Genomic DNA, 25,426 nt, shown 5'->3' on the forward strand with positions numbered 1-25,426 from the left:
CTCCTAGGAGATTGGCCAGAGTCAGACCTGTGAGAGAGGAAGGACCCGGAAGGTAAGGATAAGAAGGTTGCTTTTATGATGGGGTCACACCGCCTATTCTGCACTGTATTAGACTTCTTTAGGTTGTGAGGTTATTCACGTCACACACAGTTTCATTCATCTTGTTGTGTTTTAGTCTGTTATTCCTATAGACATACTGTGATTTCTTTATCTTTTTCTTTAGGGAAGGAATTTAGAGCTTGTTTCAGTTCCTTTGTTATCACACAACTGGATAGTGCCCCACGGCATGGTGAACTTGCTGACTGTAACATGTGCAAATTCAGTTTTCTTAGATACATTTTCAAACCTAGATTTGCATCTTGACTGTGCTATGTGGGAGCTATATTTAAAAAGTTCTTTGTTGCTTAATTTCCTTTCTGAGAAAATGGTGAGAATTAAGACAACTTCTAGGAGAGCAAGCAAGCTAATCCTGAACACATCAAATACAGCCAATCCTGCACACATCAAATACAGCTAATCCTGCACACATCAAATATGTGGAGACAAGACCAGTGCCTGGCATAATATAGAAACTATGAGCAAGAATGTCTAGAAACAGTCCTCAGTGTCTAAGGATAACTTTTGGTTACTATTTCTCCACCCTTAAAACATAAACTGTCCCAAAACATTTTTTGCTTTAATTGAACCAGTGTTTGTAATGTTTAATTTTTAGATGTATTTAATCATTTCATGTATGTGAATGTCTTGTGTGCAATATGCGTCTATGCACCTATGTTCATGCCTGGTGTCTGAGGAGGTCAGAAGAAGACTCTGGATCCCTTGAGACTGGAGTTACAGACTGTTGTGTGTCACCATAGGGTACTGTGAGTTGTATCCAGGTCTTCTGAAAAAGCGGCCCATGGTTTTAACAGCTGAGCAGAGGCTCCAGACCCCTCAAAATTAATTTTAGCATAGTTATAGGTTTCACAAAAGGAAGTGTATACTGCAATCCAGTTTTCGAAATCTGGAGGAATGGTAGACAAAGTCTGCACCCATGGGTCTGCATGTGTGAATGCTAAATGACATGATAAAATACTGTTATTATTCTCCAATATTGCAGAACTAGAATTCACAGCCCGGATCACTGCTTGTGAGATCTGATAAAATGTAGGAATTGCTATCTTCAGATTGTAAGAACTAATCAGTTTTGTGTGTTCTGAGCTAGAGCTGGCAGATACAGTTCTCTTTCTTCAACAAAAAGGCATTGACCACTCCTTTTTATGCCCGGTTAATCTGGCTGCACTCTCCACTACCGAAAGCTTTTCTTCCATGTCACAAAAGATGGGGATTTGGTTAGGATTTATTAGATACTAATGGATCATGTGGCTAAAATCCCCCCAAAGGCATTAAACATTCTAAGAAGGCCATTGAGAAGTGCAGTGATTGCGCAGAGTTTGGGGTACTGTAGGTCCAGAGCCTGGTTACAATTTTGGGGGAAGTATATTTAGCCCCCTTAGTAGCTATTCCTTGCCCACTTTTGTCTTTCGCTTAATGTTCTTGCGATGATTGTGTGAAACCTTTTGGGGTACATTAACTTAAGAGGTGACTGGATTACATCAGCCCAGGAGACGAGAATGTCCACAGACAGCATCCAAGACCGAGAACAGAGGTGCCCAACTTTACAGTAACTCACTGAGGTTTCTACCAATACATTTGGAAAGTGTTGATTTTCAACTTTCTTGGCTCTATTACTATACAACTTCCACGAAAGCGTGGCCACACAGAAGCATGAGATTGGGGAAACCATGCTCCTGGGCCCTGGCTGCTATTAGTTGGCTCCAGAATAAATGATCTCTTACTGCCTTTGAAGTGAGGGCTGAGTGTCTGGTGCTTTGTTTTCCTCATCCGACAGTGTCTATGGATGGCTCTCATACATCCTCTTGTGTGCATTCTCTATCTTTCTATATTACTCATAACAGCTCAGGATGTAAGAGCTATGAAAACTCTTTTTATATGGTATTGTTTAGAGAATAATGAACTAAAGCTTGCACATGCTCAGTACAGCTCCAACCACGGTGTTCCTCCTTACACAATCTACCATTGGCAGACTGCCTTGTGGGCACTTCTGTAGAACCATTCTCCCAGTTGCCTCTCATGGGCAGGGAAGACAAAACCAAACATGAATATATTTTTATCACATTTGACGATTAGCTTAGAGGAAGGAGTGTTTTAATCTGTAATTAAGCATCTCCAAGAATAATGGCCAACTCTGTATCTACTTGAGCGTGTCCCCACCTGACCAGTAACCACATCACTGGAACTTCTGATTTTGAGCAGAATGTTTGCCTGAAAGGAAAGAATGTTAAGGTGATTCTGTTCCAGGGAGGGGCAAGGAATGCCAGTGACCAAAGATGCTTCATTCTGAGAGGGAGAAAAAACACGGCAACACTAGAGTCTTCCTCGGTCTTACTCAGATACCTTCAGGTCAGTCATTTACTAAACACCCAGAGTATCTTGGGGGAAAGGCTAGAGTTTTATCACCTCGAGGAGTACAGAACTGGGGAAATAGTAATGCCTAACAAGGAAACAAGTTGCATAGTAGCTTAGAAATGTACAGAGCCGTTTTTCTGGTTATGAAACACAAATGAGTTGGTTGGTTTGTTTAGTCCCTGCATATGGGAGTAGGAATGGTAATGGTATTGGCTATCCAGGGAAGTGAAAGGGTTGGAAAGAGGGACACAAGGAGCTTGCACTCAGTACAGGAGGGACAGGAGCCGGCAATACTGCCAGGTCTCTCTCTTCATCTGGCCACAAAACTTCTTTGAGAGGGAGAATAAGCTCACCTCTAAGAGGAAGCCGGTCACCCTCTAAGCCATCTCTCAGGAGAGACTTTAGTCTCCCCTGTGTCTCCTCCTGCTCCTTTTCCAGAGTTAGCATTATTTCCTGATTTTAAAAATAAAAGACCTTAAACCTAAACTTAAAAGCCAGGCCAGTCGGGCTGTGGTAGCACATGACTTTAACTCCAGCATTCAGGAGACAGAGGCAGGCAGAGCCTGTGAGTTTGAGATCAGCCTGGTCTACAGAGTGAATTCCAGGACAGCCAGGGATGTTACACAGAGAAACCCTGCCTCAAAAAACAAAAAACAAAGCAAACAAAATAAGGCATACCATGAAATTTTCACCAGAAGACACCAGCGTGAATCTTTACTTTTACTTTAAGCAATTTCTTATAGATGACACTAAAAACACAAACAACAATAAAAAGAGAAAAGTTGGACTACATTAAAACAACAACAATAATAAAAATAAACTACATGTTTACTCTCAAGGATGACTGGAAAGCTGGGCATGTTGGCAGACTCTTGTTATTCTGCCACTTGGGAAGTAGAGGCTAGGAGACAGGAAATTTAAGGCTAGTTTGGACTACCAGGACTTCAAAGGGACAACTTTTCTCCATAAAGAAAAAGAAACTTTCACAGGCTATCAACAAAAGGTGGTGGATTGAATAAAGGCAAAGTTATTTGAACACACATTTCTCCAAAGAACAGACCTTTACAAACTGCAAACAAGTGTATAGAAATATCATCAGGACCACTGATAATTAGATGATGATTTAGAAGAATTTAAATCAAACTCACAGTGAGAGACCATGCTCACAGTAGGCAGAGCTATTATATCTCAAACAAACAAAAACATAGTAAACACAAGCTCTGAGGGAAAATGTCAAAAATCAGAATCTTCTTGACTGTAAAATGATGCAGGAACTTTGGAAACCAGTTTACTATTGCTGAGAATGTTGACAGTGTCACTGTCTAATCCAGGAGTCTCTTGCCAAGCTATAGATGCACAAAAAAAGGAAATATTCACACAGAAAAAAATGTACACGAATGTTCATTGCATCATTATTTGTAATATAAATGATCTCTAGCATGACAGATTTTCCTATAATTCTCAGAACTTATTTTGTCAGATATGCATGCCACAGAAACAATACTTTGAGTTTCGAAGTCTGGTGTTTTCCTGGGCTGGCAATAAACACAGTGCAGTGTGCTCTGGTTGTGTTGAGCACAGATGAGAACCTGCAGCTACGGGTCAAGCATGGGAGTGGGAGGCGGATGATTGATAGTCTGTAACGACTGTGTCACAAGTGAGGTTGTTTTGATCCCGTCAAGTCTACAAAGTGCCCCCTGTTTGTGTACAAGAGATTTTCAGCACTTTATTACAAGATGGGCTTTGTATTAGATGACTTTGTCTTAGTGTTCTGAATGTTTAATGAAGATTAGGTTAAGGCTTGCTGTTTGGTGGGTGTGAGGGTTAATACTGAGGTATCAACTTGACAGGATCTGGAAAAAGGCCTCTAGGCACACCCATTAGGGTCACCTAGATTAGACTAGCCTCTGGCCATGCCTGTGAGGGTCACCTAGATTAGACTAGCCTCTGGCCACAGTCGTGAGAGATGATGCAGATTAGGTTAATTCAGGTGAGAAGACCATTTGTTGGGCTAGGGTCCTGTGCTAAAGAAAAAGGAGAGAGCTAGCAGAGCGCAAGAATTCATTGCTCTCTCTTTCCTAAACACAGATACAACTGGGCTGCTTTCCCCAAACTCTTGCGGCTAGCACCTCCCACCTGTCAGACTGCTCTCTAAAACTGGCGAAAATGAAACCTTTCTCACTACATTGCTGCCATTAGGGTGTATTATCACAGCAGCAGGGAAAGGAAACGGACGCGGCAGGTCAGAGAGAGAAAATGCACGTTTTTGTTTATGATAATGGTTTTCAGTGGGACAATGAGACACCAGGGAGCATCTTCAGTTTAATACATCAACAACCTGCATGCCCATTGGTTGAGGCTGAATAATTGCAGTGGGCCACACATTGTGGCACTATCTAAGACAGGGAGATCTGGAGACACAGAATTTAGCTGGTGACTGTTCAGTTTGGGGAAGAGAGAAAGGGAATGTTTACTAATGAGAGTGTGACTTTGGAGGAAGTGATAAAGATGCCCTGAAGTTTAGTGAAATATGAAACCTCACAGAGCTGTATGCCCTAAGTAGACACGCTATCCTCAATAGTCACGCTGGGAGGAATATGACTGAATAAGATTATTACCAATAGAACCCCGGGGTCTGTGAGCGATTTACATACTCAGACAAGGTTATGGGCTGCAGGAATCTCTCCTAGGAGACAGTGGAAGATGAGGGAGAGGGCTGCATGACAGTCCTATCAGCTCTGCACATAACCTGGCTCTCCCAGAGGCCGCTGGACACCAGACCAAGGGCCTCTGGTACCGATGCTATTGGCTGTTTCTTTGCCCTGAAGCACACGTAATGTACCCGGGTGGTTAAGCTTCGAAAAATGCCCAGGTATTATCCTACCGAAGATGTGCCTCGGAAGCTGCTGAGCCATGGCAAAAAGCCCTTCAGTCAGCATGTGAGACGCCTGCGTGCTAGCATCACTCCTGGGACTGTCCTCATCATCCTCACCGGGCGCCACAGGGGCAAGAGAGTGGTTTTCCTGAAGCAACTGGGCAGTGGTTTACTGCTTGTGACAGGACCTCTTGCCCTCAACAGAGTTCCTCTCAGAAGAACACATCAGAAGTTTGTCATCGCCACCTCTACAAAAGTTGATATCAGCACAGTTAAAATCCCCAAACACCTGACTGATGCTTACTTCAAGAAAAAGCAGCTGCGTAAGCCCAGGCACCAGGAGGGCGAGATCTTTGACACAGAGAAGGAGAAATATGAGATTACAGAGCAGCGCAAGGCTGATCAGAAAACGGTGGACTCGCAGATTCTGCCAAAGATCAAAGCTGTTCCTCAGCTGCAGGGCTACCTGCGCTCTCAGTTCTCTCTGACGAACGGGATGTATCCTCACAAACTGGTTTTCTAAATTGCTAACAACCTAATTAAACAGCTTCATGTGTCAAAAAAAAAAATAAAGTGCCCCAGCAATCACCCGTTACTATATATTTTAAATCACTATAGTGATGTTTTAATTTCTAAGAGTTCTGGTTTTGACCCAGTCACATCCTAATCTCAATTCTGGGTCTAGCTTCCCAAGTCTTTTCCATATTTCACACTGCAAGCATTATGCCAACTCCTTCCCAGAGGCTATTAGTGTTAAACCCACCCAACAGTTCTAACACTCAGACACAAAACCAACATTCTAACTTTATAAAGGAGAAAAGCCTCCGAGGGCACAGCATACTCTGTGAGCCCAGCACTAGAAATGTAACCTCAGGGTGAGGCCAGGGCAACTAAAGGGTGTGAAACGGCTTCTTTATCACTAAGCAAATGTGCCTGGCATCTATCTGCCATCAGGACTTAAGTCAGCTCCCACGAGCAGAGGGGTGTCCAGAGCACTAATCTTCACCCTCCTCTCCCACCCTCCATTGGATGCCTCCTCATAGAGGCCAGTTTCTTCCAGGCGTGCCTACCTTTAAAACAAACAAAATCTCTCAGCCGGTTACCAGGCAGTCTCAGACTGTGATTCTCCTACTTTATCTTCCCTAGTGTGAGACTATGAAAGACTATTTTAAAAAAATATACATTTAGTAAGTGATTTTGTGTGTGCGTGGAGGAAGTATGGGGTGTGGTGTACATATATGGAGGTCAGTTCTCTCATTCCACTGTATGGTTCAGAGAATCAAATCCAGGACATCAGACTTGGCAGCAAGCACCTTTACCTTCTAAGAATATCACCGCTCTTGTGTTTTTTTTTTTATTAAAAATATTTTTTTTCATATAATTTGATCACATTTCCCCTTCCATCTCTTCCCTACCTCTCCTCCCATTCAATTTCATGCTTTTTTCTCTCTCTCTTTAGGAAAAAACAGACAAAAAAACAAACAAACAAACCATAATTTAAAAAAGAAATAGAAAGTACAGAAACACACACACACACACACACACACACACACACACACACCAAAACAAAACCACGAAATCAGAAACTGTGATACACAAGCCAAAGACCAGTAAGACTGAAAAAACTTATGCCCAAACAAAGCAGGATGTGACAAAAATAAATCTACACAAACAACATTGAGTTCGTTTGTTGCCATCGGCCCTCGGGCATGGAGCCTCCTTAAGTGTGGTTTATATACCCAGGGAGTCGCCACTGGAGAAAACTAACTTTTCCTTTGCAAGTGATTGCCAATTGGAGGTAGCTGCTGCTTAGAGATAGAAGATGAGGCCTACTTCCCTCCTCAGCTCTGGGTCTCTGCCTACCTTGACCTTGTGCAGGCTCTGTGCCTGCTCTCACAGTCTCTGCGAGTTAGTTCACATGTGCATCGGTCCTGCTGGGTCTAGAGGAGTTTTCTTGGTGTCCTCCATCCCCCTTGTCTCTCACAATCTGTCTCCTCTTCTGCATCGCTTCCTGAGGGTTTGGTGAAGGATCTCATTTAGCACGGTTTCAAGGTCTCTCACTTGACCCGTCGCCCAGCTGCAGGTCTCTGTGTCTGTGTTACTTCTCAGAGACAGCAAGAGGAAGCTTCTGAAATGATGCCCGGCCGAGACACTGATCTAATGCTTATTTGTTGTACATAATGATGAACTTCATAGAGACACATTCATTGAAGAACGCCATAGACCCCGACACATTCAGCCCCTATGTCTGTCTTACTTACTTCCTCCTCTGACCTGACACTACTCCCTCCCTTTCCCAAACATTCTCCCTTCTGCTTTCACAGTATCTATCTAATTGTATATAAAGTCAGGATGTACACATGAGAGAAAACGGATGGTATTTGCCTTCTTCAGTTCCATTCGTTTCCTGGAAAGGACATAATTTCATTCTTCTTTGGGGCTTAGTAAGACTCCACTATATACATACAATACAGTTTCTCATCCTTCCCCTCACTCAGTCATTGTGGGTACTGGCACACAAACATGTGCAAGCAGGTCTGGAGTGCGCCAGCATCTACTCTCTCAGGCATTTTCCCAGGAGCGTCACCGCCAGGGCACATGGCAACTCCAGTTTAGCTCTCTTTAGAGATTTCTACACTTTTGTCCTTAGCGGCTGAGCTGATTTTTATGACCACCAGCAGTGTCTAAGACGACACTTTCCCCATAGCGTCTTCATCTGTTACTGTGTTTTCTTTGTATGCACATACTCTGCATGCCAGAAGAGGGCACCAAATCTCAATGTGGATTTACAGATGGTTGTGAGCCACCACGTGGGTGCTGGGAATTGAACTCAGGTCCCCTGGAAGAACAACCCATGCTCTTAACTGCTGTGCCATCTCTCCAGTCCTGCTATTTGTTTTGATTTTTATTTGGTTTTTTATTATCTATCTATCTATTTATTTATTTATTTATTTTCAAGACAGGGTTTCTATGTAGCTTTGGAACCTGTCCTGGAACTCACTTTGTAGACCAGGCTGGCCTCAAACTCACAGAGATCTGCCTGCCTCTGACTCCTGAGTGCTGGGATTAAAAGCAAGCACCACCACTGTCCAGTCCTCTATGTGTTTTCCTAATGATAGCCTTTCCACCAAGAAGTGATGGCCTCTTTGTGTAGCTTGAAATTGCATTTCCCCAGTGGTTGAGAATGGTGTACAAGTTTTCATTTCTCCATCTGTTATTTGTGCTTCATCATTTGACAGCTGTCTGTTCACCAGCCCATGTGTTGTTCAGGGATTGGTAGTTCATTTTCATAGTTCTTTATAAAACTTGGGTTGGCAGGCTCTTCCCGTTCTGCTGCTGCACCAGTTCTGTTGGCTGTGGCCATTACTGTGGAGAAATGGCTTTCGTTTGTTTTCAGTTTATGCAATTCCATTGGTCAATTCTTGCAATCCATTCCTGTGACATTGGGGTCCTTTTCAGGCAACCCTTACCTGTGTCTGTGAAAGCCAACCACAATAAGCTAAGTCTGGGCAGGTCACCCAAAGGAAGTTCTTTACTTCCAACCATTATCACCTGCCAGAGTAGAATTCGGCCCTCGATAAATTTAATAAGAGGCCCGAGTCTCTGTAGTTTACTCTGAGGCAATGCCTGGCTATAATAGGAACCACAAACTCAGTTACCCAACCCTCACCCAAGAACAGACCATTCAAAGGAATGCCTGGCATTCCAAGCACTGTAGATAGGATCACCTGCCAGTGCACAGTCACCAGGAAACCCTAGACAAATATCAGGGGTCTTAAAACTTCAGAAACCCCTCACCCCTACCTTTAATACTATAAAGCCCTATTCTAATTAAGCTTGGGGCTCTCCGGTTATTCCAATACGTTGAACATGCAGAGAGACCAAATTTGCAAACTTGATTAAAATAAAGGCTCTTTGCTTTTACATATGGGACTTGGTTCCCTTCTTGGCTTTTGTGAGAACTTTGCGGATTTGGGTATAACATTTAGGGGCTCATCTGGGATTCCCCAAAGCCCACTAAGACTATCACCCATAAAGCCTTCAACCAGCTGGTAAGTTTTCTGTGTTCAGTTTCATGTCTCTCATGTCTGTGTCTATGTCGTGTGTTTTTGTGAGTGGGCCCAGGAACCCTAGTGCCTGAAGATGATCTGCGGACATGCAAAAAGATCACAGGCAGGGCGTCTGGAGAAGAGGTTCCAGGGGCCTTTCTGCAGAGGGTTCCCCCTGGGGAGGCACGTGGGTAGCAGCCTCTCAGTTCTGTGGTGTGACACGTGGGTAGCATGGGGATGTAACATGAGGGGCCTGCTTATTGGGGTATCTCTCCCGCCCAGTACCCCACAGCTAGCAAGCCCCAAAGAAAATCACACAGAGGGCTCCATAAGATTATAAACTGATTGGCCCTTAGCTCAGGCTACTTGTTAGCTCTTATAACTTATTTTAGCCCGTTATTTTTATCACACAGCTCAATACCTTTCTCAGCGGGGCAGCTTACATCTTGCTTCTCCGATGGTCTGGGCAGAACTGGGGAGGGAGCTTCCTGCTTCCCAAAACACTCCCATTCTCTTTGCTCCATCTCTACTTCCTGTCTGATTTTCCCTCCTATACTTCCTGCCTGGCCAATCAGCATTTATTTAAAATATGATTGACAGAATACAGACAATTCTCCCACACCTTGGGGAGACACATGGGTGGTCATTTCTCTGTAGAGACACACAGATAGCAGGGTCTCATTGTGATAGAGGGGTGGGTCACACCCACAAAACAGCTTGAAGCTGTCTCTTTGGTTTGGTTTGGTGCCATTGTCCTGTTCTTTGTCCTGTGTGTCTGTGTATTGTTTTGTCCTGACTTAGACTGACCTTGAAAGACTCAAATCATGACTTATTTGACTTTGGTATTGTGATCACTTGCAGGACTTTAGAGATAGGTGCATAAGCATAGGGGTATATTTCATAAAAAGGAGTCAGCCTTGACCCCAAGCACGAGGCTGCTGGTTGTGGGGCAGTGTGCTTGTGTGGATGAATGGCTGGGCTATGTAGCAAGGCTGCCAGCCACAGTTGTAGGGGGCAGATGTACCCCAATAGGACTTCAAACACTAAATAGAGAATCTGGGGTGAATTGCTACAGCTTGGAGATGGTAACAATCTTTTCTCTCCCAGGGCTACATACCATCCTGCCCCCGCCATGCTGGTGGAAGAGTTCCCTCTGCCTACCCTGTGGGGTGCATGCTTCAACTTCTGGTCAAACCTGACCTAGGTTTGGCTCCATGGGTCAATATGTTAAAAAAATCTGTCATCATTTATCGAGACTGGTTACAAGTTATTACTGGTTAATGTAAATATATAAAAAACTACTGTAGGTCTCAAATGTTTCATACTAGTACAGGATATGCATGTTTCTGTTCTTGTTTAAAATATTGTAGCCATACATCATATACCACTGAAAAAAGACCACAAGAAAGACTTTGGTAAGAGTTTTTATATTGTTTAATAAGCAAGAGAGATTTTGATATATTGTTTAAAAAGCAAGAAAAAAAGAGATGTAAACTATGTTTGCTATGGTTTCTCATACATACAAATACTAAATGTGCTTGTTTTGTTAAAAAGTTTGTCTATATAAGCTTTCTTGTAAGCATGGAGCTGAGACTTTTAAGCTCTGGTTATTAAATTTGGGTTAACATAAATTCAGATGACTTTTTGGTATGGATAATGTTAAAACTGCTATATGCTTTTTTTAATTAAAAAGCTGGCTCTAAAATTGTATTATGGATCTCCCCTTGTTAGACCCATGTTTTATTTACTTAAAATCTATGCATGGGTAATTTAAAAAAAAACCCATAAGGCATAATTCCATTTTAAATTTTGGATCGCCATTTTACTAAAGTTAAAAAATAAATGCCACATGATTTCATCACCATCTTGATTAAAAGTGACCACGTAGAATGGGCATAACAAATCTCCAAGATAGTTTAGGTTAAGATAAATTTTTAAAAATGCCAGTGCCAGGTAATAGTCACCAAAAACACTGCTACAGTAAGCTAAAACAGGCTAAGATCTAAAAGACAGGCTATGTGTATGTTGTCGAGGGTGGAACAAAAAAAAAGTACTTTATTCTTAATATTGCAAAAAGACATTTTAAAAATTTTATTTTATTTTTTAAGGTTGTGAGACATCTGTGCAACACGTCCATACCCTGAGGCCTTTTTCTTACCTTTCCTCTAGCGTTGTCAGTTTCTTGTCTTGAAACAAAATCTTTAATTCATTCTGAAATGACTTTTGTGTTGTCTGAGACAGAGGAAACTAGTTTCATTCCTCTAACACATGGGTGTCTGGTTTTCCCGGCACTGTTTATTGAAGAGGTTGTCTTCTCTTCGGTGTATTTGTTTGTTTGTTTGTTCCTTTGTTGAGAATCTGGTAAGTGTATGTAAGAGGGATTGGCTCTGGGTCTTTGATTCTGCTCCCTTGGTTTGCATGTCTGCTTTTGTGCCAGCACCATGCTGTTTCTGTGACTGTGGCTATCTAGTATAATTTGAAATCAGATATTATGATGCATCTTGCGTTGCTCTTTTTGCTCAATTGTTTGTTTACTATCTGGAGCCTTTTGTGCTCCCATATGAATTTTAGGGCTTTTTTTCCCATTATTTTTGTTCTGTGAGGAATGTCTTTGGAATTTTGATGGGGATTTCTACTCTGTTGGGACATGAGTATTGAAAGTCTTTCCATTTTCTAATATTTTTTCCATTTTTCTACTGTTCTAAAATTTTCATCAGAGTATTTTTGCCTCCATGCTTACGTTTTTTCCCTAAGTACTTTTGAAACTGCTGTGAATGGATTGTTTTCCTGATTCTCTTGGCACATTCATTCTTGATATTCAAAAAATGCTGATGTTCCATGTTGATTCTGTATCCAATGGCATTTCTGCAGTGCTTATCAGGTCTAAGAACTTTTGGGTGGAGCATCAAAGCCTCTTATTTATAGGCTCCTCTCATCTACAAATAGGGATAATATTACTTCTATTATTTGAATTTCTTTTTCTTGTATTATTGCTTTGGCAATATATTATTCTTTCTTATTTCTTCAAGTGCTCTAAAGAATATGAGTGGAGAAAGTGGATGCCCTGATCTTGTCCAGAGTTACAGAGTAAGGTCTCAGTTGTGAAATGTGGCTATATGTTTGTTGTACACAGCCTTTAATATGTCGAGATATATTCTTTCTGTTCTCAGTCCCTTTGGGGCTTTTATCATGAAGGTGTGTGGAACTCATTGTGGCTTTTTATTCCTGCACCTGTGAGACAGTTGTGTGATTTCTGTATGTAGAGGTAATGGCAGGCTGCATTCCCGCCTGCCACCTGACTAGCTTTACCCTAAATAATTGCACGGAAACTGTATTCCTTTAAACACTACCTGGCCCATTAGCTCTAGCCTCTTACTGGCTAACTCTCACATCTTCTTTAACCCATTTCTAATAATCTGTGTAGCACCATGAGGTGGTGGCTTACTGGGAAAGATTCAGCATGTCTGACCTGGTGGCTGGTTCCATGGCGTCTGCCTGTTTCTGCTTCCTTTCTCCCACAATTTTGTTCTGTCTTCCCCACCTTCCTATGTTCTGACCTATCAGGCCAAGCAGTTTTCTTTGTTAATTAACCAATGAAAGCAACAGATAGATAGAAGACCCTCCTACATCATCTGCACTTAAGTCAATTTATGTTCTGCCTTACATTTATTGAATTGTGTATGTTGAACTACCCTTGCATCCTTGGAATAAAGACAAATTGACCATTGTAAGCTGTCATTGTTATTTCAAGTTTTTTATTGAGAATTTATTTGTTCACATTCTTCAGGGAGGTTGAGCTATAATTTTACCCTCTGTCCCTACATCTCTTTATCAGGTTTTGTAATACTGGATCTGTAAAATGAATTCTGTAGTTTCCTTTCCATTTCTATTTTATGGTATAATTTGAGGAACACTGATGTCAATGCTTCTTTAAGGATAAAGGTAGAAACCATTCAGGCCCATGCTTCTTTTCAGTTGGGAGACTTCTTATTAGTTTTACTCTTAAGGTCTGCTTGTATTACTTATGTTCTCATCATTCAGTAGGTCTGATATGTATAGAAATGTTACCTATATTTTGTAGATTTTCCATTTTGTTGCTTATCTCCCTTTCTCACAATATTGATTCTGCTGACCTATGAGAGGTGAGATCTTTTCATAGTGTAGTGTCTTCTTCAGTATTTTAAAGCTTTCAAAGTGTGTCCAATTAACCTCTGAATTTCACATTGGTAATGTTTGCTTTTTCATTTCTAATTTTGTTAATTTGGGTTTTATCTCTTCCTCTTGGTGTTTATGTCTCTCTCAATCTTCCTCTTCCCTCCCTATCTCTAGCTGGTTGGCCATCTCCACATTGCTGATCTTTGTATTGTTCTTTTTATTTCTATTTTCTTAATGTTTACCCTTATCTTTATTACTTTTTTCACTTATTAATTTGAGGTTTTGTGTGTTCTGTTTTATTAATATGTATGAGTATATCATCAAGTTATTTATGTATAATCTCTGGCTTTTATATAGGCAATTTTAGATATCCATTTCCTTCTTGTTTATATTTTGAGACTGGGCTTCTCTGTGTAACAACCCTAGCTGTCCTGGAACTAGCTCTTGTAGACTGGCTGGCCTAGCCTTGAACTCACAGAGATCTGCCTGCCTTTGCCTCTTGTGTGCAGGGATTAAAGGTGTGTGCCACCACGCCGGGCTTATTAGAGAGTATTTTATGGGCTTCTGAGAACAATGTATGTCCTGTGGCTGGTAGTGGCATACTTTGTAGACGCCCATTAAATCTCTGTTATCTACAATGTCATTTAGCTCTGATGTTTCTCCATGGTTCGTTAGCGAGAAATGGTAAATGGTCCACTAACATTGTGAGAGGCTTATCTGTGCCTGAATATTAGGCAGTTCTTATTTTATTAATAATTTATTAATAAGATGCTGATTATTATTTATCAATAAGATGGGTGTGTTGATGTTCAGTGCACATATGTTTGAAGTAAACTTTCCTGTCACTCACTTCTTTCTCTTTGATGCTACCTTGTAAACATATGCCATTGTGATGTCAGGAAAGAACAGTCACTCAAAAACAACAGAAAGGTTTGTCTGTTCACTGAGGACAAACTCCAAATCTTGGGACTGATAACCCAGGCAAATCTACTTCTAATCAGCCTCTCCCTGTTTTTAACAAACAACCAACACCTTCCTATTAAAATTTCTACCTTCTAACTCATCAAAGTGATGACCACATTGTCCTAGAGATGCCTCCAATTTTTTTCTGTTACTACTATGTCTATACTTGGTTTCCATTTTAAAATAAAGTATTCTGTACCCACCACTTTAGATTTGAGAGTAACACTTACCACATAGGGAGCCACTTCCAGAAGCCCTACACTTAGCTCTCCATATAGAATTAACTGGTCTTCTGAGTAAGTTTCTGGGGTATATTTTGCCAATAGAAGCTGCTATATGTTGTAAATATTTGTATTCAATATGTTTTCTTGTAGACTCAGTTACAATTCCTTTGAAGACAGTTCCTATGTTATTTTCAGTGCTTGATGACAAGCGTCAGACCAATGACTATGAGTTTTCCTGGTAGAAGCGTACTGGAAAGGCGTCAGATCATGTGCTCTCCAAGAGCTTCGCATCCACTCACCAAGAGCTCCGCCCTCAACAGAAAAGGGATAAAGACAGCTTGGTCCTTCCTGGAGCTATGGAAAACCTCTCATTCAATTCTCTTCCAAATGACCTTGGCCACGGTTCTGATGGCTCCTGTTCTTGGTAAGTAATGGATGGTGGGGGGAGAGGAGGACAAGCCAGATGTCACTACACCATGATTCCATCACATACCTGCCTTAAGAAGCAATGTCTAGTGGAAACACATTTTTTACATTGTAGGGTATATTAGATGTCTTGGGATTTAGGAAAATTTGCTATAATCCTGACTAAAGATGGTTTCATTAGGTGCTTTTGATATTTATTTAGATCTACAAATAATCTAAATTCAAAGCAATTATGACCAGAAATAAATATATATTATCTGCCAGTCTGACCACAAAAATTCCCCACTGTTTAATTGACAATTTATATAGAATAAATACAGAAAATTTCACTGGGCCATGTAAAAGGTATTTAGCATTTTATTTAATAATTCTTACTAGGGAAGTAGGATTAAGACTATTTTTTGCCTAAGGATTTAATGTAGTCTTCACATTGTGATGATTTAGAAAAGTATTTCAGAAGCAGACGATTCATACAAAATTCAAAAGCTCCAAGAGAACAGAAATGAAACACTTCTTCTCATCTCTGCTTCCTGAGACAGCTTATCTTGCATAATGAAATATATTCTTACAAAGTCAGAAAAAATATTATTTGGCATGACATAGATGACTGTATTTTGAGTAGGCAGATGTAAACAATGAAAAAACAATTTAGTATAAGTAGTTTACTTATACTACTGAATAGGAAAGAGTAGGTGAAATTTCTATGCCTTCTTCATTGTCATCATTATTATTGTTGGAAAGCACACGTCAGTGATTATCTATTATGTTCCTTGAGATTTGGGGTAGTGAGAGTCAAGATGAAAAAGAAACATGGTCCTTGCTTTGTAAACATTACTACTCAAATGCCGAGGGTCTGGCTCTCAAGATGCAGCTTGTGGTGTCCCTTGTATTTTGGTCCAGGTGATTGTGGACCTCCACCCAGTTTACCCTTTGCTTCTCCAATCAACCAGTTGTATGGGACAAGCTTCTCCCCTGGAACTATTCTGAAATACGCCTGCCGCCATGGCTTCAGGAAAGTCAATTCAAGCCTTCTTACTTGTGATGAAAACGGTTCGTGGATCTACGCCGTCTTCTGTGTCAGTGAGTATCCACCTGGATTCTCACCTGTACTTACTCTGCTCAGGAAGTGCTTGTAGAAATGTAATAAATCCCTCAAGTTGGAAAAAAAACATTTGAACAAAATTATATTAAAAATTAATATTGCCCGGGGCTGGAGAGATGGCACAACCTTCAAAAGGATCAGGGTGGATCCCAGCACCGGTGTAACAAGCCTGGTGCCCAGTTAATACCTCTAACTCTAATTCCTAGGACATTCCACCATCTTCTTTTAGCCTCAACATGCATTGTTGTGTACACTATGCGCACATGTGTGTGCACGTGCATGCGTACACACACACACACACACACACACACACTACTGAAATGATCGAAATAAATACTTTTAAAGATAAACATTAACTATACTATTTGGTAAAAGGAAGTTGGGAGTGTTCCATATCCTATTTGTAAAACACTAAGGATTTAAAATTCTATTTTCCATTTTCTTCTGACTGTGAATAAGGGTAAACATTTTAAGTATATATTCAGGTATAAAACCCACCAAATGTGTTATATTCTACATTATATTAGTGGTTTAATAAAGCAAATTAAACTAGTACTTTTTTTTCTTTTCAATGCATTTCATAACAACTGGCAATATATTTGTTTTTATTTTTTCTTCAAAATAACAATTCAGTCAGTCAGGGAAAGAAACAAGCATTGGAATATACCATCAGCGCTATCTGGAAACAGAAGTTGAAATTAATTAAGTGGCCTTCTCCATTTATTTTATTCTCTAAGTTTTGTACATGGCTACCCTGCATCTTGGTCCCACGCACTCCAGTTCCTCTCTAGAGTTCCCATTCCCCCCCTCACAGCTCACTCATCTTCATGCCATTCTTTCTATAACCCATGGAGCCCAGGTATCTGTATGTACACGTATGTGAGGCGTGGACTGGTGTATGAGAACTTACCAGTGGACACCACCCAGAGTAAAATGGTTCTCCTTGCCTCACTAGCCATCAACCACCTCAGTCAGGGTGGGGCATAGAGAGCCACTCCCCAACTCCATACTGGAATTTTTCAACTGGCTTTTAATCTTTTTTGTTTTGTTTTTTGGTTTGTTTGTTTGTTTTTCAAGACAAGGTTTTTCTGTAGCTTTGGAGCCAATCCTGGAAACTAGCTCTTGTAGACCAGGCTGGCCTCAAACTCACAGAGATCCACCTGTCTCTGCCAAGTGCTGGGATTAAAGGCGTGCGCCACCACCACCTGGCAACTGGCTTGATCTTGTCCTGGTCACCATAGCTGCGGTGAGTTCATTTGTCCAATAGCTATCGTGTCCAGAAGATAGACTTGCACAATCCTCTTCCCTGTCCTCAAGCTCCTACATCCTTTCTGATGTTTCTTTACTAATGTCCCCTAAGTCTCTTTCAAGACAGTGTTTCTCCATAGCTTTGGAGTTGGAGTCCATCTTGGAACTAGCTCTTGTAGACCAGGATGGTCTTGAACTTACAGAGATCTACCTGTTTCTGCCTCCCGAGTGCTGGGATTAAAGGTGTGTGCCATTACTGCCTGACCATCCGCTAAATTTTAAGGGGTGGGGTTTTAGGTTGATATAAATGCTCCATATATCATAAATGGAGACTGTTTGTTTCCTGACCACCCAGACCCAAATATTCACATAGAAACTATATTAATTACAGCAATGTTTGGCCAATAGCTTAGGTATATTTCTGGCCAGCTCTTACATATTAAATTAACTCATTTCTATGAGTTTGTGTGTCACCATGATGTTGTGGCCTACCAGTAAGGTTCTAGTGTCTTTCTCCTTTGGCAGCTACATGGTGTTTCCCTGACTCTGCCTTCTTTCTCCCAGCAATCAGTTTAGTTGTCCCACCTAGTTCTATTCTGCCCTTCCCTATGACAAAGCAGCTTCTTTATTAGCCAATGGTAATAAAGCATATTCATAGCATCCAGAGGGTCATCTCACATCAGCCGAGCACTCACCCATTTACTGTCAATACTTCACACAGTTACGAGTCTCTGTATTAACCATTTCCCCCTTCAATAAAAAGCTCCTCTGATCACAGTTCAGAGTAGCACAGGTTTATGGGTATAAACATAAATATTTAGAAAGCAGTTTGACAACATGATCATTTAGCAAAAAAAACAATAGTAAGTTTTACCCTAGGACCCTCTCCTAGCCTTGGACTTTTAACCAAGTTTACAATACCAGGGATGAATTCTCTTTTGGAGAGCAGACCTCAGATCCACTTTATCTAGGTTACCCCATAACAGGCATGTTATTATTATACCAGTGGGCAAATCATGCCTACTTCAAAGCCAGTCCTACAGGCCCAATGCTGGGAAAGAGCAGCAATGTCTTCTCTGTACAGCACCTTGAAAGCTAGCCAGCAGGGAAGAAGCTTCCTGCTTTATTGGAGATTTATTTCTTTTATATCCTGTTGCCAATGTGTGTGGTATCTTCAGCAGTAGGGTCTTACCTACTATGGCTATGGTGAACCTTCATTGTTTTGTACGCCTCTGGGATTTTCCAACCTATAACTCACAGGAAGTTTCCCTGAGCCTGGCGTTGAGATGCTCACCTAATAACCCATGTGTTCTGGGAGCAGCATTGTCCACCCACTTGGGGTAATTCTGTTTAAGCTCCTTTAAAGTTATGCTCGCTTACAAATTAGTAGGGTTTTGCAAGGCTTCTCCATACATCCTTAGTTATGATTAACCTACTTCATAGCCCTTCTTTCCTCCACCCACTGGTCACCATCTCCACTTAAACCATTTGCTCCCAGAATACCTGTTCTTTCCCTATCATGTGTTATACTATTTTCTTTTATTATATTTTTACTTGGGTTGCAAGGTCATAGTTTCCCATGTAATTTCTCCATACACTCTTCACTTTGGTTAACCCTCTCCCTGACTTCCCCATTCCCATCACTCACTAGCCACTGGGACCTTTCTGTCCCTATGATTTCCCCCTTTGTTCATCACCTATATTCTACTATCATCCTGCCTAAATGCATCCCTCAGTGGCCTGTTTCTGGTTTCCTGGCTTCCACTAAACACACATGAGAGCAGATTTGAAGCTAGCATATACATTTGAGAGAAGACATGTTTTGTTTTTAGGGGAGGAGACTTGGCAAACTTTACTCAGTAAGAATTTTCCCAGTTCCACACGTTTGACTGTAAATCTCGTAACTTTGCTTTTCTCTACAACTGGGTGATGTTCCGTGGTGTATAGGTACCACACTTTCATTATCCTTTCAGCAGCTGATGGATGTCAAGGTTGATTCCACTTCCTTGCTACTGTGCATAGAGAGACAGTGAATGTGGTTGTGGATGTATCTCTGCAGGAATAGAGAAACGTGTGTGGGGTGTATGCCTAAGAGTGATAGAGCGGAGTCGTTTGCTTACCCTGTTTCTAGTTCTATGACAAAACCCAACACCGATGTCCAAAACTAAGTCCTCCCTTTCCCCTAATTTTATATCTTGTGAGTATTTCAAATCACTAATCACCAGCTTAATTTTCCTCCAGAGAAACGGTGCAGAAACCCGGGCGAGTTGGTCAATGGGAAAGTAGAAATCACAACTGATCTTTTCTTGGGTTCGACCGTAGACTTCAGCTGTGGAAAGGGGTGAGTGAGATAAGGCAAGTTGGAAGCCATGTTTTTAATTAGTTTTATAAGGCATAAGTGTATACATCTAGAAAGTTCTTGCTTCAACTCAGTGGTGTTTATCCTTTCTTCTCTGTCTCCTGACTAGTTTGTGATTGTCTTTTCAGTATTTATTAAATGAACACAACTGAGGACAAATACTTTCGCCAATGTCTTCTCCCCTTTTATACACTGTTACTTGACTTTACATGCTGTTTTGAACTTTAGTTTCCCCCCATCTTAACTGCATTGCTTTGTGCTGAATGTGACTTGACTTACCCACATTCATATCTTCATTTGCAAGGTTTCTGGAGATGAGTCCCTTTGGATGTAGGCCCCCTCCATGCTTAAAAGATGTATGTGAGAACTGGTTTCCTTTGTATCTTTTTGCAACCTGGGAAGCCACTAGAACTCAACCCCAGCCCCTAACCTTCCAGCCTCCAGAACCACGAGAATGAAATATTTATTAAGCCATAGGGCATATTATGAAGCTAAATATATACCCGAGATACTTGCTCCACCTGTTTCCACTGTTTGCTCATTCCCTATTTGTATTATGTATTTGCTTGTGTGTAGTGCATGAGTTTTCCATTATTGTGATAGAAAAACCTGTGATTAACAATTTAAAAGGAGGAAAAAGCTGTTTGGCATTGACTCTAGAGGCTTCAGTTTATAGTCTGTAGTTGTAATCATCCTGGTGTGCTAAGTGTGTGCAGTAAAACTGGTCACCCCATGGTGTGAGAAGGGACTAGGTGTTCATATATTCTTCAATAGCCTGACACTTCGGGTCTATATACTCCCATTAGACTCTAAATTGTTCATCTCTCCTAGTAGATCGACCAGCTCAGGACCACACCTTAAACATCTGAGTCTTTGGGAGATATCCCATAGCCATACTATAGCAGATGAAGTCTCATCACAATTTAGTCAATGGTCCCTGAAAACAGACGTCTGTGCATTTCCAATCTCATGTTATTACATACTGTTCTCAGATTCGCTTTTCTCTAGATATGGCATAACACACACACACACACACACACACACACACACACACACACACACTTCTAAAGGGTACAGCTCCAAGAATGGGATGGTTGTTCTAAACCAGTAGTTCTTAACCCATGGGACGTTACCCTTTTGGGGACAGAACAACCCTTTTACAGGGGTTGCCTAAGGCCATCGGAAAGCACGAATATTTACATTATGATTCACAACAGTAACAAAATTAAAGTTATAAAGTAGCAAAGGAAATGATTTGGTGTTTGAGGGTCAGCACAGCATAAGGAACTGTATTAAAGGTTGCAGCATTTGGAAGGTTGAGAACCACTGTTTCTATACAAGAGACACACTGACATTTCGATAAAGCTTGGCAAGTGACTCTTCATAGACTGTCAACATTTTTATAATGAAAATCAATGTCTATTTATAAAACAAACTTCCAATTCGCTTCTCAGAGTGAGCATTTCATCCAACTTTAGAATGTTTGTTTATTAAGGTGATAAAAACCAAACACTCATTTACTCAAACCATTTGTTTATAAGAAATGATAGTACAAAATTTTCATATACTGTTTTCACTGCCTCCCAAAGTTACATTTTGTATGCTATAGTTTCATATCCCAACAGGAAAATAAACATTCATCTAATCTGTTGGACACATTGAGTCCGCCTCCTTTACATGCATGTTTCTGTGAGAACATGGCTTATAACTTCTGACAAATGTGTGCACTTGTGTAACCGTTGCCACAGTCAAGGGATGGATGGCTACAACATAATTGTTAGCCCTTTGTCTCCAACACTCACCCTCCCTTCTCCCCTCTTCCTCCATTCTGCCATCTGCTGATGTCTGTGTCTGCAACTGCATCATTTCAAGAGTGTTCTATGAATAGAATCACATAGTATGTAACCTTTTGAGGTTGATTTTAGTGTGAAGGATAATTCTCTGGACACCCACCAAGGTTATTTTGTGCATGCACGGTTCCCCTGTCCTGCTGCACGTCCCCCCCCGCCCCCGTAATATTCCACAGCCTAGAAGGGATATCACTACTCGGCCATTGATGGACACTTGACTGTTTGTTTCCCTCTCGTCTTTAATGAAGAAAGTTTTGTAACCACTCATACATATATTTGTTTATTTTTGGTTTGAACTTGGGTGTTCTATCTCTTGAATGCAATTACTAGGTTAACAATATAGTGTTTAAGTTTTAAGTCACCTTTATTATCCACACCAGCATTTGTTGGTGCCATGGCATTTTATCGTTACAAATGTCATAGGGCTTTAAACGTGCATTTCTGTAGGAGGTAATGGTCTTGTTTTCCTCTGCTACATCCCATGGGCATATTTCAGTAAAGTATCTGGCTGTCTCTCTCTCTCCCATTTTCCAACGGGATTGTTTGATGCTTTCCTTTTATGCTTAGAATTCTTTGCATATTCCGGAATTTACTATGTAAATTTTGAAGTTTCCTTCCAGATGACGAGGGTTTCCCCCCCCCCCCATCATTTTCACAAGATCTTTTATAAAGAAAGGGATTTTAATTTTGATGAGATCCAGTTCAGCAGTGTTTCTTTCATGAAACAGTCCTTTGGTGTCAATTTTGAATTCTTCCCTCAGACCTACCTTACCCAGTAGGTCCTACGGCACAGACTGTCTTTCGAACCATACTGAGAACCTTGCACAGGAAACCAGGGGTACTTCCGGCACCACATGGACAAAAAGTACCATGTAACTCAGGAGCCTGCCACTCCCACCCAGAGCTGCAAAACAGAGCATTGGTCCACTATCTTCTGGATCCAAAGGTGTACTTGTGGCTCTCCATGTTTCTTGTTTTTCCTAAACATTCTATAGGTTTATATTTTACATTTAATTTTATGATAATAATTTTTGAAGAAGTTGGTGTTATGGAGTTACCCTCCCCCAAAATAATATATTTCATGATTTTTTCATGTATATTTGTGTCAATATCTTTTTCTTTTTTCTTTAAGATTTATTTTTATTTGTGTGTGTGTGTGCGCGCATGCGTGCACGACTGTTTATATGAGCATGCACCATATAAGTTTATGCCACTTCTGTATGTCCACAAAAGCCAGAGAGGGTGTCGGATACCCTGGAGTTAGAGTTACAGTTGGCCATAAGCTGCCTGACAGTGGTGCTGGGAACCAAACTGGGGTCCTCTGGGACAGCAGCCAGCACTCAGTCTTTAAGTCTCTATAGCCAGCTTTCTGATTTTTAAAATATTTTTATTGATATTTATTGAGCTCTACATTTTTCTCTGCTCCCTTCCCTGCCTCTCCCACCCCCCCTTTAGTCCTCCCCCAAGGTCCCTATGCTCCCAATTTATTCAGAAGATCTTGTCTTTTTATATTTTCTACTTTCCATGTAGATTATCTATGTAAGCTTCTCTTAGTGTCCACATTGTTGTCTAAGTTCTCTGGGATTATGGTTTGTAGGCTGACTTTCTTTGCTTTATGTTTAAAAGCTACCTATGAGTGAGTACATGTGATAATTGTCTTTCTGGGTTTGGGTTACTTCACTCAAAATAATGTTTTCTAGCTCCATCCATTTTCCTGCAAAATTCAAGCTGTCATTATTTTTTCTGCTGTGTAGTACTCCATTGTGTAAATGTACCACATTTTTCTTATCTATTCTTCAATAGAGGGGAATTTAGGTTGTTTCCAGGTTCTGGTTGTGACAGATAAAGCTGCTATGAACATAGTTGAGCACTGTCCTTGTGGCACAATTGGGCTTCCTTTGGGTATATACCCAAAAGTGGTATTACTGGGTCTTGAGGAAGGTTGTTTCCTAATTTTCTGAAAAATCACCACACTGACATCCAAAGGGGTTGTACCAGCTTGCATTCACACCAACAATGCAGAAGTGTTCCCTTTTCCCCAAAACATCTCCAGCATAAGTTGTCATCAGTGTTTTTGATCTTGGACATTCTTACAGGTATAAGATGGAATCTCAGAGTTGTTTTGATTTTCATTTCTCTGATGACTAAGGATGTTGAACATTTCCTTAAGTGTCTTTCAGCCATTTTAGATTCCTCTATTGAGAGTTCTCTGTTTAGGTCTGTATTTTTTTTTATTGGATTATGTGATCTTTTGGTGTCCAATTTCCTGAGTTCTTTGTATATTTTGGATATCAGACTTCTGTCTGATGTGGGGTTAGTGAAGATCTTTTCCCATTCTGTAGGCTGTCATTTTGTCTTGTTGACCTTGTCAGTTTCAGGAGGTCCCATTTATTGTTTCTCTCAGTGTCTGTGCTGCTGGGGTTCTATTTAGGAAGTGGTTCCCTGTGCCAATGTGTTCAAGTGTACTTCCCACTTTGTCTTCTATAAGGTTCAGTGTGGCTGGCTTTATATTGAGGTCTTTGATCTATTTGGACTTGAGTTTTGTGCAAGGTGATAGACATGGATCTGTTTTCATTTTTCTACATGTTGATATCCATTTATGCCAGCACAACTTGTTAAGTATGCTTTCTTTTTTCCATTTGATATTTTTTGCTTTTTTTTTGTTTTTGTTTTTGTTTTTTTATTAAATTATAAAAGTTTCCATTTCAGCCCCTCCTCCCAACACCCTCCCACTCCCCCCACTCCCTCTCCTCCTCCCTCTCCATCCCCTAGAGCAGTCAGGGTTTCCTGCCCTGTGGGAAGTTCAAGTTCCTCCCCCCTCCCTCCAGGTCCAGGAAAGGTGAGAGTCTAAACAGACTGGAGCGCCAAAATCCAGTATATGCAGAGGAAGCAAGTCCCAGTGTCGTTGTCAATGGCTTTTCAAAAAGGCTCCGGGCCAGCCACATTCAGAGAATCTGGTTGGATCACGTCCTCGTTCAGTCCCAGTCCAACAGGCCTTGGTGAACTCTCATTATATCAGTTCCCTTGTATCAGTGGGTGCTCGCATCCCTCGCAGTCCTGATTACTTTTTTAATTTTCTTCATCTTTCTGTTCCTCATTTGGACCGTGGAGTGCTCAGTTCGGTGTTCCAAAATGGGTCTCCATCTGTATCGCCATCCAACGTCGGATGAAGGTTTCCTCTGCCCTTGCCTTCTTTGCTCACGTTCTCTTTCCTTCTGCCTCTTATTTGGACCTAGGGAGCTAGATCCAGTGTTCCAACGTGGTTCTCCGCCTCCATCTCCATCCATCGCCAGATGAGGGTTCTATGGTGACATGCAAAATATTCATCAGTATGGTTGTGGGCCAAGGCCGGTTCAGGCACCCTCTCCTCTGTCCAGAGAACCATCTGGGGATCTCTCCTTGGACCGGGGATCCCCTTTATAATCAAGTCTCTTGTAAACCCTAAAATGATTCCCTTAGTTGAGGTATATACTTGCCTGATCCCATATCCATCCTTCCTCCCTCCCGCCCCCATCCCAGTCCCCCGATCTTTCCCCAATCCTCCCCTACTCCCTTCTCTCTAACCCTCTCCCTTTCCGACAACCCTCCCACCCCCCCCCATGCACCCGAGGTTACCTGGGACTCTTGTCTATTTCCTACCTCCTGGCGGATAGCTAAATAATCTTCATCAGGTTCATCTTCTTATTTAGCTTCTCTAGGATCACGA

The 25,426-nt window shown here is 41.3% G+C and overlaps 2 protein-coding genes across 4 annotated transcripts in view; both read left to right on the forward strand.

Moving 5' to 3' along the window:
• The first annotated feature begins 2,342 nt into the window (after window positions 1-2,342).
• Window positions 2,343-25,426, forward strand: part of LOC125398095 (zona pellucida sperm-binding protein 3 receptor-like) — a 51,218-nt gene continuing 28,134 nt past the window's right edge. For 2 of the 3 annotated variants that reach the window (XM_048430638.3, XM_048430640.3), the window contains exons 1-4: window positions 2,349-2,463; window positions 14,886-15,159; window positions 16,062-16,241; window positions 19,753-19,852. In XM_048430638.3, the coding sequence (XP_048286595.3) occupies window positions 14,937-15,159; window positions 16,062-16,241; window positions 19,753-19,852 (503 nt within the window). In that variant the 5' untranslated portion in view covers window positions 2,349-2,463; window positions 14,886-14,936. Of the gene's footprint in view, window positions 2,464-14,885; window positions 15,160-16,061; window positions 16,242-19,752; window positions 19,853-25,426 lie in introns of all 3 variants that reach the window. The other variant, XM_048430639.3, reaches the window with a different exon arrangement.
• LOC148122142 (large ribosomal subunit protein eL6) lies at window positions 5,313-5,892 on the forward strand. The gene has a single exon (XM_087906548.1). It carries the CDS (start codon window positions 5,334-5,336, stop codon window positions 5,865-5,867), a length of 534 nt encoding a protein of 177 aa, XP_087762674.1. The 5' UTR covers window positions 5,313-5,333; the 3' UTR covers window positions 5,868-5,892.

This window comes from Myodes glareolus, chromosome 5 (genome assembly GCF_982192425.1).
Source record: "Myodes glareolus chromosome 5, mMyoGla1.1, whole genome shotgun sequence".
Classification (NCBI taxonomy): domain Eukaryota; kingdom Metazoa; phylum Chordata; class Mammalia; order Rodentia; family Cricetidae; genus Myodes; species Myodes glareolus.